The following is an 18,294-nucleotide window of genomic DNA, read 5'->3' as shown; positions in this document are numbered from 1 at the left end:
CTGCCTCCAGTATTCAACACTCTTTTCACAATCCAATCAACGACCCACTGATAAAATCTATTTTTTCTTCTTTGATAGCCAGAAATGTGTCACTATATCATAGAAAAGTCGTTTGCAGCTTCTGTTTCATGCCAACTTAAATGACAATAATTGTAAGAATGCTACACTAAAAACCTCTGTGTTAAAGGAGCTATATGTAGCTACGAATTTTCATGCATTAATCACTTTTTTATTGCTAATGTGTGAACAGCTTGTGACGAAAGTAAAAAAAAAAAAAAAAAAGAGGCCTTCCTCGACTTCCTAGGTTGTCAGCCTGTAGACAGATTTGTGAAAGAATTGGGACGTTTTTGTCAGGAAAAAAACATTCTGTTGCCTACTGTAATGTCGTGCAAAGAAAAGGGATTATAATTCAAACTAGTCTCACATAGCCAAATCTATATAGTCTAAAGTCTCAAATATACTTTATAATTAAACTATCATAACAGTGTGATTTTAATGACCTCTTCTGTCGACATAATGCCGTGGAATTGCAGAACTGTTGCAAACATATTCACATCTCTATGATCATATGTTTTCTTAAATGCTGCTTTCTCCCTGGTGACATTTTTATTGTGTGTTTATCTTGTTATTGAGTGGAAAGCGTGCAGCACATATTTACATATTCATCTTATAGTCACTCTCAGGACACGGTCGAGATGTTCGTTAAGAATCTATCGCTTCTTTTTCCTTCTAAGCAAAGAAAAGAAAAAAGAATTTGTCGTTAGAATATCAGGCGATTGAATCTCGTTCGGTCTCTTGCACGTTACGTGTGCACGAGCACGAGCAATAAGTTGCTGTCTGCAGTTCACTTAGCGGCCACCGGTGTCGCTAAAACAAGGGTTCTGAATTCTACATAAAGCCATTTAACTTTTACATTTCCACACCTGTAGGTCTACATGGTGAAAAATATATCAATATATATACATTTTAACAGGAAATGCATAAATGCGCGTAATACATACATTTTCCTGTTAAAGTGTAAAAAATATACTATCTGAAAGTAGAAAGCATTTAAATAATAAGAATGAATAACTAAAAGAAAGAAAAAAAAATGTGCTTTTAAATATTTTAATTTGGTGAAAAGCAGAAAAATGTATATTCCCTGAAGTGTGTGACACATCATTGATTATATCTAAAGACTAAAATGCTTTCATTTTTATGTCAGTTATGCACATCAGGGTGTTTTATGTTACATTTTATGCAGTTTAGTTTACTGCATTATTTTAGTGTGATGTGTGTTACGTTGATGACCTTTTGTCTTTAGTTGTGTCCCAAAAGACGCACTAAACACTACTATGTACTCAACCATGTAGTGTGTGAATTGCATAAGGTTACTGTCATTCATCATTGGAGTCTCCAGACTCTTTATGAGAAGTGGCTATGTGTTTATTAGTTCTGATTCAATTTGCAATTTGGTGCTCACACTGAAAACAGTCACTACAATTCTCAGCACAATGTGTGATGTCATGAGAGATGTGCAATGTCACACAAGCATGGCCATTGCCGGGGTCTATAGCACCTGCAAATAGTTTTTACACCCATCTGCAGTAACACATCCCCCAACTACTCAATAACAGAACCGCTGACGTTATCTTCAGTGATGCACTGCATGCGTGCGTGCGTGTGTGTGGCAGAGGATCAATAATCATTCTGATACTGCAATTATGCTTCCATCACTAATTAAACTGTTGTCTTTTCAGACACCCATTTAGTGAAATGGACACAGCAGACAGGAAATGACAGCATACATTTCAATATAGTAACATTATACAGGCTGTTAGTTCAATATACTGTAGAATCTCATGTTATTGCAAGAGAAACACTTTTAAGCAGACATACTTTGCATATATATATATATTTTCAGTATAACATACACAATAATAAAAAAAGTAAAATGTATTTTAATTTTTTTTATTTTTTATTTTTTAACAAATGCTTAATCTATTAGTACTGAGAGAGACTGTTTTCCAGCTAATGCAACACTGATAAATTATAAATGAGCTTCTCTGGAAAAAAATTATGCAATGCTTATTCTGATGAGCAATTATGTAGTCTTTTACTTCTCTTAAGAGAACACTGGGTGGTTTATGCTAGTGGTTTAAGAAGATATTTGTATATTGCATATTGTGCAATGGTAACAATGAGTAATGTGATCGTTCACACAGACAATGGGAAATGCTTCTTTCCTTTTAACATATAATGTGGGTCATTGACAAATAAAGCTTCAAAAAAAGGGTGTTTTAAAAAAAAAAATCTTTTTAAAACTAATGCATATTTTTGAGTCATGCACACTGTTTTTTAAACAATTTTCAGTTATTAAATAACATTAAAAAGTGTTTAAATTAATTTTTTGACTTTTTGTCAGGTAGTACAACCAAATAATTTTATGTAGTGTGGTTGTACCATCTGACATGAAAAGTGTACCAACCTACCCATACTTGAGAGCAGTTTTCACCAGTGTATGAGAGAGATCTACAAACCTTTTCTCTCTGCCACAAGGATCAGTCGGGCTCCTTTGGATGCATTGTCATCTTTACTGTTAACCTTGTCAATTCATAATAAAAGACTCATGTTTGCAGTTTTGCCACCCTCACATTTGGGAATATACAAATTGCTGGACAAAAGTTTTTCAATGATCTCAATAGCTTTAAAACTATTGATATTTATTACATTTGTTTACAGGTTTCAAAACTAAAAGGATGTCATATTATTTAGTGTTTAATTTTGTATTATTAAGACACCATTTTAATTAGTTTCTTATTGTTCAGTTCAGTAATATAAATAGGTTTAATGGAATAAAGTGATATGTCATAATTTTAAAAGGAAATAATGCACTTTGACACAAAAATGCACGTCATGTCATTGACCTACATACGTTTTAAATTGAATTAAAGTAATATTTTTACCGTAAAGCATAGGCATATACTGCCTATATAACAAACTTATTTGTCTGTAAAACATAACGATTTTATTTCTTTCCGCAAAGACGAAAATCTTCCAATGATTGTGTAGAATTAACTCAGCTTTAGAAAAAAAAATGAAAATCCGGCCACCGGTGTAAAAAAAAAAAAAAAAAAACGAGTTTCTCTGACTTACTGGTTGTTTTTTCTGCTTTAATATCCAGGGGCGGGAGATCATGATCAGGCGCGTGATGCAGCTCACCGCCGCAGACGCGCTTGCTATATAAACCCCGCGCGCACCACAACCGGATTACAACCAGCACAAGCTGTCAGAGAGAGAGAGACAGCGAGACAGACAGAGAGAGAGAGTGCTGCTGAAATCACTTGTCCAGAAGAGACTCCGAAAACAAACGCGCCATGGAGGCTGGAACGAGAGGGATGCACTGGAAACTTTTTTTACTTTTTTGTCTTTTAGCGGACGGGATGAGCCAGGACTTCGGACAGACCCAGTTCATTTGCACGTCCGTACCCAAGGATATGGACATATGCGCCGCCACACTGCAGAACAGCGTTCCCGGGGAGGACCTCAAGAGCACGGTCATGCAACTGCGAGAGACTGTGCTGCAACAGAAGGAAACGATCATGAACCAGAAGGAAACGATCAGGGAACTGACTTCCAAGCTGACGCGGTGTGAAAGTCAGAGCGCGTCCGAGCCCGGAGACGCGCGGGTCGGCGGACGACGGAAGGAAATGGGCACCAAGAACACAATGGGAGATGTGTCGAGGGGTCCCACGGACACACTGGCTCAACTCTCGCAGACTTTACAGTCACTCAAGCAGAGGCTTGAAAACCTGGAGGTAGGCTATGTTTGTTCTCTCCTGGAGCGCTTTCTTCCATCCGAGGTGGATTGTCACAACTTTATTTTAGAATAGTACACCGATTCACCACACTATAAAGCGGTGCTGAATAATGGCGCATAATCCTCTTTTAAAAGACGCATTACGCCTACTGAGACTGCTGACAGAAAACCGTAGATTAAAATGAAATAATTAAATAAATATTAAAATAACTATTCCGAATCTTTCACACCATGGCCAGTAAGATGAGTCTTGCTTACTTAACGTTTTAACGTAAACTAGCCTATTTTCTGATAATGAACATTTCATTCATGCATGATATAAAAATGTAGGGGAAAAAACTCTTAACTAAAAAAAAATGCATTATACACAGTGTGCAGTTGTTTCCGCATAATCTGGACCCTTTAAAATTACTTTTATTTGTGTAACTTAATTCATTCAGGTTGATTGATCACATTTGACTTCAGTCATTTTGATTACATGAAATACATTTACTCGATATTTCATTAGCACCAGTGCGCCTTTCTTATAAGGTTGGCGTTTTTTTGTTTGTTTTTTATGTAAACTCAAATGAAACATTTATCTCACAAACAGATATTCACATTTATATTTCATAGCAATTCAGCCGGAATAACAACTCCGTCCAGGCGAACAGCTTGAAGGATCTTCTTCAGAACAAAATCGACGACCTGGAGAAGCAGGTCCTGTCCCGTGTGAACGGTTTGGAGGAAGGGAAGCCCGGGCTGCGCAACGAGAGCGAGCAGCGCGGGCGCGTGGAGTCCACTCTCACCTCACTGCACCAGAGAATAACCGATCTAGAAAAAGGTAACCGTTCGCGTTTCTGCTCCACCTATCACATGCGTGTCGCGTAGATGTAACGGGCGCTTTCCTTACCTGCTTTCTTTTTTTTTTTCTATGAGAAAATATTCTTGAGCGAGCCAGCATGGATAATAAATTGCCGTCGTGGTGTCGCTGGTGTGTCGCAGAGAGGAGGGGGTCTACAGAGCTGCATTGCTTTGCATATCCAATTCCACCCAACCAGCTTTATAGCATGATTTACAGATTGGTACCAGAGAGTTTATGCAAGCTCATGAATTTTCATTCATGTGAATCACGTTTTCGTCAGTCATTAAAATGCATAATTTTCCACAACCTTTTACAGTCTTAAAGGCATGAAGGGAATTTTAAGGGATGTGGATTTTCATCATTTACTCGCCCTCATTCTATTCCACACAAATAAGACGATTTCTTCTGTGAAGTACAAAGAGACTTTGCAGGATGTCCAAGCTGAGCTTGTCCATCCAATCACATCACCAAGCTCCAAATATATTTTGAGCTTTAAAGGGATAGATCACCCAAAATAAAAATGACTCTATAATTTACTGACCCTCAAGCCATCCTAGGTGGATACGAGTTTCTTATTTCAGCCAAACACAGTCAGACATAGGCGTCGATGGGGGGGGGGGGCGGGGGGGACGCGTACCCAACCAGATTTCGTCATGAGTCATTTTGTACCCACCACTTTTAACTTCCGTCCATATTAATTTGACTTTTGGTTCGATTTTTTTGACCGTTTTCAGTGGTTGTGAGGAGCAATATGAGAGAGAAATTTGGTAATCATTGTCTGACCCAAAAACATTATAATATTAATTTTATTTTATTTTCCGTGTTTGCATTTATGAGGGAAAAAACAACGTGTCAGTTTACGGTTACGGACGTGAGCGCTCTGAAAGCGGCACTAAAAGACTGCTTTAAAACTTTCACAGAGACCTCAAACAGAACAGCTGCCTTTCTTTAAAGTGAATTTTGTTTTGTATTAATTATATCTTAATTTTAATCAATGTTTCATGAACCAATTGCCTGGATTTAATATAAGAAGTAAATATAGCAGAATCACGACATGGATACGCCGGCGAGTGAACTGGAGTTCGTCTCATAAATGAACCGAAACTCAGCGTATAATGCACATTCACATTCACAGCTATTTAGACACATTTAGACGCATTCATAATCATTACTTTTACCGGTTCTTTGTGGCAAGCTTTATGCGTGCGGTCGTGCGCTTGAGTGCGGCTATATTACGTATAAGCTCATTATCCTGTAGGCTATAAGTAATTAAATGAATATAATGGGGCGATTTGTCCACGAATGACTTAAACGAACAACTAGCCTACTAGTCGACTAGAAAAAAAAACTTTTAGTTGGAGGAAGCCCTTATTCCACATATTTTCGAACCAGCTAGGCAACAGGACATCTGTGTTGAGCGAGGGACCCTGCGGAATATTATGAGTGAGCGGAGCGGAATATTCAGAAATGCGCTCTCCACTCACGAGCTCTGATCGGAACAAACCCGAACCTCACACTGTCTGCTGAACTTGCGCAGAAACATCAAAATATAACCAGCTTTTTTAAATGTTTTTTAAAACTAAACACTATTTTAGCTCAAATTATGAGCTTATTGGCGATTTTTTTTTATATAATTATTGACAAAATTAGAATATAGCCTAGTAGCCTTAAACTTTTTTTTTTTTTTTTTTTTTTTAAGTTTTGGGTGGGCCTGTTGAAAAGTGGGGCCGTGCCTGAGCTACAGGACATCGTCTTTCAAAACATAACCTGCGCGAAAGAGAGGAAAAAAATGAATGCGTCATTGTACCCAGCACTTCTGAAAATGCACTTCCGAATGCGTCTCTGTCCCCAGCACATTTCAAACCAAACTGACGCCCATGCAGTCAGAGTTATAGTAAAAAAATATCCTGGCTCTTCCAAGCTTTATAATGGGAGTGAATGGGGCTCAAGACTTTGAAGCCCAAAAAAGCACATCCATCCATCATAAAAGTGTGAGCTCTGACCCGACGCATGACGTAGGATGTAGGGGCAGCGTAAGCTTAGGTGAGAGTAAACGTCTCTCGTGGTTCGAACAACAAACTCAAGCTTCTCCCATATTTCTCTTGAAAAAATTGTCGTTTTAGACTTCTAATTCTTGACCGGTGTTTTGTTTTACTCTATCCTCTGCGCTTCCGCGTTTGTCAATACGTCATGCGTTGGGTCAGAGGTCAATCTTCCACCGGAACTAGACTCACGTACGGCCGTTACCGGATGCCAGCGATTACAGTTTATAAAGTTATAAATAGGGATATTTTTCTTACAAAACTGCATTGCTTCACTTCAATTAACCTTTACTAGGCCTTCAAAGGCCTTGATTAACCCCTTGCAGCCATCTGGATAACTTTTATGATATATGGATGCACTTTTTGGGGCTTCAAAATCTAAGGTACCCTTCACTCCCATTATAAAGCTTGGAAGAGCCAGGACTTTTTTAAAATATATTTAAATATAACTCTGATTGTGTTTGTCTGAAAGAAGAAAGTCATATACACCTAGGATGGCTTGAGGGTGAGTAAATCTTTGGATCATTTTTGGGGGAACTAACCCTTTAATGACTAATTGATCAAATCAATAAAATTGTTACTGAAAATAACCAAGAACAAATAGCATAAATGATTAGTCACGTTTTTTCACTGTGCACACAGAACCTCATCCACCCTCATATGAGGAGTATATAATGCACTCAGTGGCAGCGGTCAGAGCGAGCTGTAATAGAAAAGTGCAGGACACAAGTGGCCAAAAACCCTGAGAGCACTTAAGCCTATATGAGGTGCTTCAGAGAAGTGAATGAGCATCTAGTTTCATGTTGCCTGTCAGCTTGTGTCAGATTTCTTGTGCCGCTTAATGGTCTATACAAGGGGTTTGCCCTAGCCTGGTACATAAATCACATTTTACGGTTATTCGTATCTGCAAAATGTTATAAATTCAGGACAGAAAGGGATAAATCATTGTGACTATATATTCATGTTGATAAATAATTGTGTTTGAATGTTACATTTAGGTAACTATATTTTATAAGAACAGTACCAGTAGTGGGATCACATTCTTACATTTATAGAGTAAATGGCAGTAATTTGTTACTTCTACTCATGTTCAAAAAAGTTAATTTGTACATTGTTTGGATGAAAAGATTGAGCAGGATATGGAATAAAATAACAGATTCATTGATTAGAAATCATGTTTAATATGTCTTGATGTAAGAGGTACAGCGACTGGCAAGAATTTCAGCTTGTAGGAATAACAACTTGCAGTCTAGCGATTGTATGGCTTGTTTAAGACTTAAGGAGCAGCGCGTTTAACACATTTGTTTATGTTCTATGGAGGAAAGAATATTGTATGGGTTTGGAACAACTTGGGAGTGAGTAAATTATATGACAGAATGTAGTTTTTGGGTGAACTATTCCTCTGCCTGAGACCAGAAATGCTGCCAACCATTGATTGCAGCTTTTTCTCCTTGTTACCTGTAGCGCGAATCAAACACAAGGGTAGAAATAAATAAGACGAGGGAGACTCCCAGGTGGGAGGACAGAACTAGTGTGCTTTTCTTTCCCCAGGCGAAAAGAAACAAATAAATCAATAGATGTTTTTGGTTATTATTATTTATTAGAAGTATACTTTAAACACACCTTGTTTTTTTGCTTTTATTATATTTTCTTTATATGATTAAATTAATAGACGGCAATGAATAGTTGATTAGAATTATGTATAGAGACTTTGTATGCATTTAGCCGAGTTTCCACCGCAGGAACTTTCCCCAGGAACTAGGGACTTTGGGGTTTCCACCGCAGGAACCAGGGTCCAAATGAAGTTCCGGGTAAAAATCACCCTCAGAAAGTCCCTGCTGGCGAGGTAGTACTTTCTCAAAGTTCAGGAACTTTCGGGGTGTGACTTGGGCGCTGAACATGCTGATTGGTTGAGCTCATGCCACATTTTGATTGGTTGACTCCATGCTGCATTTTTTTTTCAACCACCGTTGCAAAAAGTTTAAAAAGTACGACCGATGGACCAACAACGAAGTTCAGGCTTTATTAAACTTAAATTCAGAGGATGAAATACAGCGGGAACTGGAAAGTAGTGCACAGTATCTTGCATAATCTTCATGGTACTTTAGACCACGATGGAAACTAAGACAGCAACAGGTCTGGGGAAAAAAGTTCCTGGGACAATTTGTTCCGGGTAATTTCGGTGGAAACGCGGCTGTACACAGTTATTTTGAGAGATTGTCTCGTTTTAGTGCTATACAGCTATGGTAAGATTGTTTGAGGATTGATTTTTGTATTTATTTATTTCTTAAATGACAGGTCAAAAGGACAACAGACCACTGGATAAATTTCAGCTGACGTTCCCTCTGAGGACCAACTACATGTATGCTAAAGTCAAGAAGAGTCTGCCGGAGATGTACGCCTTCACAGTGTGCATGTGGCTCAAGTCCAACGCCTCTCCAGGAGTGGGGACGCCTTTCTCTTACGCAGTCCCTGGACAGGCCAATGAACTGGTTCTTATTGAGTGGGGAAACAACCCTATGGAATTGCTCATCAATGACAAGGTACATTCCCACTCTATCAGCATTGGGATGGATGGATGGATGGATGGATGGATGGATGGATGGATGGATGGATGGATGGATGGATGGATGGATGGATGGATGGATGGATGGATGGATGGAGTTACAAACTTAAAGCAGGCAGTCTGCATCAAAATGAACGTGATGTCTAGGTTTCATCTGGTTTTTGCCCTCTTTTGATGTAGGTTGCTAAGCTACCTTTCCTGATCAACGATGGGAAATGGCATCACATTTGTATCACATGGACCACTCGAGATGGAGTGTGGGAAGCTTATCAGGATGGTGTAATGAGGGGAAATGGGGACAGTCTGGCCCCTTATCATCCAATCAAACCACAAGGGGTATTGATTCTGGGACAAGAGCAGGTATGCGTCCTCTGTTTGAATTCACTCATCAATACAGAAAAGTGTGGTAGCTCAAGGTGTTACACAAAGATGATTTAATGATGAGCGAAGAATACACAATGGCTCTGTTCCAAAACACAGCGAGCTGCCTACGTAGCTGCATTTTAAGGCATCGCAGGCTTTCTCCCATGCAGAGGCTCCTCCAAACGGCAACTGCCTTGTAAAACACCTCGTTTTTTTGCCAAATTGAAAGGCAGCTTTGCATGTATTCTTCTCAGATAAGACAATCCAATCATTTATTGAAGCAAGCAATAAATTGAAAACTTTCAACAGTCTTAAAAAGATATATTTGAAAATACATACATAAACAATATTTAATGCTTTGTATTTGTATGGTATTAGTGGATCAAATACTAGCTTAGAAATATTTAGTGCTAAACTCTATTGTGAGTTTGTGTAAGGGGCACAATTTCAATAACATTACAATGCATGTAAATGTTTACTTAGGAAGTTACATTTTATTTAGGATGCTGCCTGGTCACATTTGCAAAAAATAGCCAGATTTTCTATGGTCAACAGTTTAGTATGACTCACAGATCACTTTTAAACCAAGCAGCTCGTCTAATCCTTATGACCAACTTGAACCCGTTGCAAAATCTGTCTCCCATGGATATTAAAATGACTAGATTTCGCTTACGAGAAGCCGGCGAACAACTGTAAATGTGAATGCACCTCTAGAGGGCTTTTGACACTTGAACTAGTTAACCCTGCGTCATTTTAAACTGTGTTATCTTGATTTACGTTTCACATTGCTCATAATTTACCTGGGGTTAACAATTAATCCTGGGTATTCATAAAATGCTGTTTTACACGGTACATTCCTAAACCCTGGGTTAACGTCATATTTGCATATTTGCGGTGTCAGTGTCACTGATTGGATGAATACCGCATGTGATATGCTTACATAAGGGCTCTACACTGGCATTGCGCATCCTCATATTATATATTGCCGACTGTACTATTAAGTTTATCCTGAATGGACGTTTTGAAATATAAAGGTAAGATTGAAACAGTCTCTTCTTCACTCCAATTGTCACGTCTTCTGTCACCATTTCACATTTTTCCCCCTCAAATGCTGAAACTACTTTTTATACAGTGCACTGTGTTTGAATGACTGACCAAAGCACGTGAATATGAGGCACACTATTGGTTGTCGGTTGTTGAGCATCTAGACATAACATTCTAACACCGCTTTGTTTCACACTGTACAAGTTTGGCACTGCAATGCATTTCATAACCCTGGGTAAAAAAAACAGTGCTAATCCCGCTTCTAAATTTCAAGTGTGAAACGCTCCTTTATCCGGGGTTAAAGGCAGGGTTTAGAATAACGATAACCCGGGGTTAAAGGGGCAGTATGTAGTATTGACAGCTAGTGGTTGAAATGAGTACTGCAGTCCAAATAAAAAAATATTGGAGAGAGTTCTTTACCCCGCCCCCTCCTCGTCAATGCTCATGCGGGTTGCCAGATTGGAGACATGCAACGGGAGCAAGCGCAACTAACAATGGAAGGTAAGGAGACTTAAGGTAGTCAATTTTAACGGTATATGCGCCATTATTAACCGCCCCCAAAACAGCATGCCTTAAACCAGATGCTAATTTGCGCAGCTCTTGGTAGATTGCATTGGTCATTATGGAAATGATCCTGTTGCCTCTATGTTCTTTAATTTGCACGTCGTCAGTAGATCATGCACAGAACTTTCCACTCCCGTCTGCGCTTTTTTGGAATTTTGCTGATTTCCCGTTTATTAAATCTGGCCCTTAATCTGGAAGTTGATGAGTTGATTTATCTGTGTTTTAATATGCTCCCATTCATAGAGATTTTTAGATGGATGCCGAGGCTTTTTAGGTCGGGTAGAATCTGCGATCTTTGACCCAGTTCGTTTGCTGGCTTCCATGGCTGCAATACGCTGTGTTTTCAACAAACTGGCAACCCGGGGTGTCGAAATATTATTGGGACATTCCGACACGGAATACACATTTCAAAGTAGAATAACTGCCGGTTGCATTGTTCTTATGTGAACTTAGCATGTTTTCTAAATATCTGCATATTATATTATTTTTATTATTATATTATTTTTAACATATTATGGTATTTTTATGATTAAGTACAGTCAAATAATTACATACAGCACCTTTAAGCACAGTGTGAAAAGCCCTTCGAGGTCAACACACTATGTTTAGTAACAGAGCCAATTATACGAAGTTATAATTGTAAACAGTCAGTTCTAAAATACACTATAGCACAACCAATAGACAAAAAGGTTTTGGCTCATTTTAAATGGAGAGACCTTCAAAGACGACTGTAGGGATGAAACGCATTTATGAATCATTTATGTTCAGATTAGCTTCAAAGGTTAACGGGGACTAATCTTATGTCTTTGAAGGCATTCAACGTTTATTTTATCTGCATCTCAAATAAATGTTATCTACCTGCAGGACACTCTCGGTGGAGGGTTTGATGCTACTCAAGCGTTTGTCGGTGACATGGCCAATTTCAACATTTGGGACCGAAAGCTGTCCGTGGGAGAGATTTATAACTTGGCCACATGCAGCAGCAAAGCACTAGTGGGGAACGTCTTCTCTTGGTTGGAAACCAGCATTGAGATCTACGGAGGGGCTTCGAAATGGACATTTGAGGCCTGCCGCCAACTGAACTAAAGAGCACAGACATCTCCCAGCCAATGGGAGATATGAGTTACCAGGTGTCTGTTACCAAATCATTCATCTTTAAAGCACATTTTCAATCAAGGCCGAACATGGACATCAATATCAACTGGAATTTTCTAGATATTTCTATATATCTTGTCTCTTAACACTTCTCAGTCCTAAAAACGATCACGTCTTTGTCATTTATTTTTGGATCTGGAAGGCAAAAGCTGGTGTTGGTGATAATTCAGAGTTTTAGCTTGAAGGCACCGTGGTTCTGCTTTGGGCAAGCAACGCCTTACTGGAAAACTACTTAACGTGATACGGCTCAGACTTCCATCTTAACAGCCTGGATCATTTGACCGCTCCCTTCGTACAGGAAGCCATGTAGTCATGCAGTAGATTTCTGAACCACTTAGGTTACTGTTCTCCATCAGGATTATTAGATAGATCTATCCACTGCCTGGGATACTCACTGTGAACTTCAGATGTAGAATGTAAAACAAGCAAAGCTGAGTGTGTTATTCTTTTTTCACACGCTTCTGTTCTGTCTTATCACCTCCTGCTTGAAGCATTTTATTTATTTATTTATTTTTATGGTGTGTCTGTGTATGTGTGTGTGGGTTTGTAAAAAATAACTTGATAATTGCCAACACATTTCAAGCCTGGGTGCCTTGGGCTGTTGAAAAAAAAAAATCAACACATTTGTCATTATTTGCAGTGTACTTCTATTTATCTCTTTCTTTCCTTGTGTAACTACTGATACTTTATGTTGATTACAACTTGTCACAATTGAAATGGTCAGGCTGGTAATTCAAAGTTGTTTAAATCGTGGCGTGCTCGGCAGGTGTTTGTATTTTTCAAGGAATGTTACGTGTAAAGAAAACAGCATGAACATCTAAATGCTGCAACAGCATCAATGAAAAACTGCTTTTATTAGCTCATTTTGGGTTGAGATTTTATACTGTATTGTTATATGCTAAAAGCATGGCAGCACTGAAAGATGAAAAAGGTCTAAGTTTTGTAATAAAATTGTTATACAAAAAATAGCACGCGTGTTAGTGCCTAAATGATTGATTTGCAATAAACAAATGCCATGAACTACTGGGAAAAATACATTCAAAAGTAGTCAGTATTTGAATAAATAAATACTTCAGCAAGGATAAATGATCAAAGTGTCATTATAAAGACATTTATAATGTAATAAAAATGTCTAATTTAATTAAATGCTGTTCTTTTGAACGTTCTACTCAAGAATCTTCTAATCGATGAATCCTGAAAAAGAAAATCATGGTTTCCACAAAAATATGAAGCACTACTGTTTTCAACATTGATAATAATCAGAAAATCTCTTAAGCACCAAATCATCATATTACAATGATTTTTGAAGGATCAAGTGACACTGAAGACTGGAGTAATGATGCTGAAAATTCAGTTTTGCATACCGTTACATATTAAAAACATTAGCAAAAAAGTCATTTTAAATTGTAATTATATTTCACAATATTACTGTTTTTACTGTATTTTTATTCAAATATATGCAACCTTGGAAAATAGATTTTCTTTAAAAACATTCAAATATATTACCGACCCCACACTTTTGAACTGTAGATTTTATACCAGTAGCCTCACATAGCTAGACTTTTAAATATTGGCATAATCCCTGGTCCACTTGACCAGTTTGTTCTGGTCAAGAACCGCTCAATTAGAAAGAAAAGACCATCTTACCAACATGTAAAGCATACGTGTACTACAATAGTACACTGCTGCAGAATAAACTCGTTCAAAATATGGTGTGCCATGAATAAAGCAATTATCGGGGCCAAGCACAAAGAACATGCCATGCCAACATGGTTGGGAGCATCAGACCAACTGCAACAATAAGCAATTATTAAAGACATATTAAGACCATTTTAGGAAAATTGGCTGGAAAATCATAAGTACAATCATTAGTAATTTGATTTAATTCATCACTTTTGACCAATAGGTGGTGCTATGACCAAAGTGATGTGTTGTGGTCAGAGTAAGGTGACAATGACACATGCAAAGTTTGGTGTCAATGTGTCAAAGCATTGCAAAGATACAGCCTCAGAGTCATTTTGGCATCATGCCTCAACTTTGTTGCTGCAGTATCCGAAAACAGTTTCGTCCATTGACTTTTTGTCGGCAATGTCTGAAGATGACCTGACTCGAATGTGATTCGAAAAAAGAACTTTTTAAAGAAAATCAAAATGGCGGACAGGAAGTTAGGCCGACTATGGCAAAATTGGTTATGTTCTCCGCATGACCCAAGGAATCTATTAAGACCAATTTCATTACAATAGGCTAATTTAATCAAAAGTTATTATCATTTATGTAAATTTCATTATAACTTTTTGAGTACTGTCGGGGCTTAGTCCTGAAGACACATATCGAGTTTTGTAACAATATGCCAATGCGTTTGTCATATCGAGTTTTGTAACAATATGCCAATGCATTTGTAAAATATATCATTTTACGAAAAAAATTCTAATTGGCCAATATGGGAAAATTGGGTATCGTTCGACTCGGCATGCTGCACCAAATCTAAACAGACTGTTCAGAAGTTATAAGCAAAAAAACTTCTTATTCCCTGACCACTAGGTGGCACTGCGCCGAAACTGTGCAGGTAACCTCAGGTCATGGTTGTCATAACACACACCAAGTTTGGTCAGAATACACTAAAGTGTTACAAACATATAGCCTCGCGTTCATTTTGGTACGCTCTTCAGCAAATTCGCTCGCACGTTATTCGAGAACAATTTGACAAATCAATCTGAATTTCATAACTTTTTGGTGGCATGGTCTGACGATGATCTGGTTACATTTTTGTTAAAATCTGGTATTTCTAATAAGTTTTTGGTATGCCTAATAAGAGCTTGATTAGCTGGTTTTGGGTTTTGAGCTGAACTCTGCAGGACACTGGCCCTTCATAAGCAGGGTTGGACACCCCTGCTTTAGGCAGCACACAATTTAGTGGAAAAGTGTAAACAAAAATAAGTACTTATTATTTCACAGAGAGGAAACAAAGGTGAATATACAGTATACAGTATCATATTAACTTGGTACCATTTAAAGATTTTTTTTTTTTTTCTCTTTAAAGAGTATCTTGACAAACTGATAAAAGCTTTGCACAACTCCTAGAAGTTGAATGGCAGACAATCTGATGTGATCTTCATACATGCTCATTTTGTGTGCTAAATATCTAATTGACAGTCAGTGAAGGCACTGTGTGCGGTCTGTGGGAGTTGTCTCTGAGGATAGGAGACTATTTTACAAGTAACATTTGATTTGCTAGAATTTTCTTCTACATTTGTCCAGCAAATCGGACTGAATGCAATCGCTTCTGGCTACACAAGCTTGATATTATTCATTGTTCGATTGTGAAATGTGTCAGAACACAATTCATAATACAATGCAATAAGCACTGCAACTGATTTACCATAAATGTACCAACCAACTGGGAAAAGGCTGTTTTTTTAAAAGTGGATATGTTTTGACTCTATTGCAGACTTTTCACTTAAATACTGCAGACTATTAGCTTAAACTGGCAGAATGCAGAATGCTCAAAACTGCTCAGAACTGCAGAATGCTCAAAAATTGTGTCCAAAATATGTGAATTTAACTCAAAATCCTATAGCAACACAATAGTAATGAGAACATGGCTGATCTCTTTATAATGGCTTTCTCTCAGAACATAACTATACAAGCATTCCAATACACAGATATTTTCATATTTTTGACAGAAACAGATTAGGACTATCAGGGACAGTTTTGTAAATGTTTTAGCATACCTGAAACCCAATCTTCTGTTCAACAAAGAAGGTTCATTTTCATTCCTTAGATTGCAACACACTGTCATTCCAAGTTCAATTTCGGTGTCATGTATTTATTCATTTCAAAATTAAGGTACTTCCATGTATACGATTGCCAAGTAACTGAAGATTTCACACAAAGGTGTCCACAACTGCTTTGAGAAAAGATGGCAAATTCTAACAAAGACCAAGAACTGCTCAAGCTGACACACACAGCAGAGTAAAAGACATTCAGCTGCTAGGTTTAGAGGAAAGGTTTAAAAAGCTGAAACTGAAAAATAAAAAGTGAAGATAAACGAGCTGGATGGTGGGTGACTGACAAGAGTATTACGGACAGATGAGTTTGAGGGGTTTCGGCCAAGGAAGAGAGGACATGTGAAACATAGGGCAAATGAATCGATGCTTGATGCCTTCTGTCAAGCATGAATGAAGTGCCTTGGGGCTGGTGAGCTGGGAGATTGATACAGAGTGCAAGGAACACGAAATGTTACCTTTCTATTTCACAACGCCATGTCGTTCCCTGTGGTCAGCACTTGATTGGTTCCAGTTTCATCATGCTGCAAGTACAAAGATTCAAAGCATATTTCAGAGCTATGCAAAACTATTTGGGGAAGAAACAGAGATTCAGAGTACTGTCTTTGGACTAGCATGCATTATCGCCAGATTTAAAACCTACTGAGCTCCTGTGGGACAAGCTTTAGTGTAAGGTCAGAGAAAAATGCCCTACAAGCCAGTCACACCTCTGGGAAGTGCTGCAAAATGTGTGGGTTGAAATCTTCCCTGAATATATTTAAAACCTCACGGCTAGAACGTTTCTGCAAAGCTGTATGCATGGCTGCAATAGAAATGTATCAATGCACAGACTATAGTTTATATACTACTATAATCTTGCTAAATAACAGTACCACATTCTGTCTGAACACAAACGTTTAGATCATTCCAAACTTTTAAATGCTAAGTGTGTATTATCTCGCTCTAAATAACATCCAGCAGAGCCATTACTGGACATATTGTATTTCCTGGACATCCTGAAATATACACCCATCCCCCAACATACACATCTTCCAGCTTCCCTCCTATTCACAAGTGTATTGCCAGGATAGATGTATCTCACCCTTGAGACGCCCTCAGACCAGATCACTGCTGCCCTTTGTGTTGGACCTGGTGCTGAAATCTATTCATAGCAGGCTAAACGGATCCAAGCTTTCAGCTACTGGCACATCCAATCCAATCTCACAGGAAAACTTAAATGTTTTACAAGGTGGCGATTTTGAATGAATTCATACAAAAAAACATACATTTTTTAGAACACAAACATAACCATCAATGGGGCGTAAGCAGTGCAAATTCATATGAATTAGCCCTCAATTTGCCAAAACATAAATAGAATTTACCTGATTGGTTCCTGCCGTATCAGTAACCAATGAGCTCGCTGCTCAACCTTCAAATACTTGGGTAGCTTTTTCCTTAGCAGTGCAGCACGCTTTCAGAAACCCTCCACCTTCCCCAGCTCCACCTGTATAGATCTGCTACGGGTAATTCATGTACGCTATATTGTACAGCAGTAGCATGTCTTACTTGCTCACAGCAGCGTGTGGTGTATGGCAGCAGCAGCGTAGCAGATCTATTCTGCCAAGACCAAACATACAACATTGTCATACCCATTACCATGCCAATCACTCCGAGAGTTGTCATGACAGAAATATTTTTGAGTTAAACTGAATATTAAATGAGATTAAAAGAAAATGGAGAACAGGGCTTGATTTTATTGCTTATCCTCACCAGCTCACAGCAGACTGATGGTTGGAGGTGGTTAAGGATGTTCAGACCAAGCTGACAAAATGACGTCATAAGAGAACGGCATTCCAGAGGGGAATCACATTTTCAGATTCTGTCTAAAGATTACAAAGATAAACATTTTTGATTAATTTTGGATTAAAAAATAAATAAATAAATGAATTATTAAAATACAGTGCCGAATAGCCAAATTCCTTGTGAAGAACTATACTACCCTATTTATGTAGTGCACATAATTACTGCCTTGCAGAGCATTCCAGATTGGTCACTAATGAGTTTCTACGCTCTCTTCAAAGACGCTACTCACTAGGTTATGGGTAAAAGCTTATATTTTCTCCAAACCCTTGCAGTTTCTATCTCCTCTGCTA

The 18,294-nt window shown here is 38.2% G+C and overlaps 1 protein-coding gene across 1 annotated transcript; it reads left to right on the top strand.

Moving 5' to 3' along the window:
* Positions 1-3,251: 3,251 nt before the first annotated feature.
* On the top strand, positions 3,252-13,345 carry nptx1l (neuronal pentraxin 1 like). The gene is made up of 5 exons (XM_084118990.1): positions 3,252-3,797; positions 4,415-4,622; positions 8,984-9,228; positions 9,432-9,611; positions 12,087-13,345. Exons 1-5 carry the CDS (start codon positions 3,357-3,359, stop codon positions 12,306-12,308), a joined length of 1,296 nt encoding a protein of 431 aa, XP_083975116.1. The 5' UTR covers positions 3,252-3,356; the 3' UTR covers positions 12,309-13,345.
* The last annotated feature ends 4,949 nt before the right edge of the window (positions 13,346-18,294 follow it).

This window comes from Abramis brama, assembly GCF_963993115.1.
Source record: "Abramis brama genome assembly, chromosome: 1".
NCBI classification, from domain to species: Eukaryota; Metazoa; Chordata; class Actinopteri; order Cypriniformes; family Leuciscidae; genus Abramis; species Abramis brama.
The sequence above is the reverse complement of the archived record's forward strand: the minus strand, read 5'-3'. Positions and strand labels throughout refer to the sequence as shown.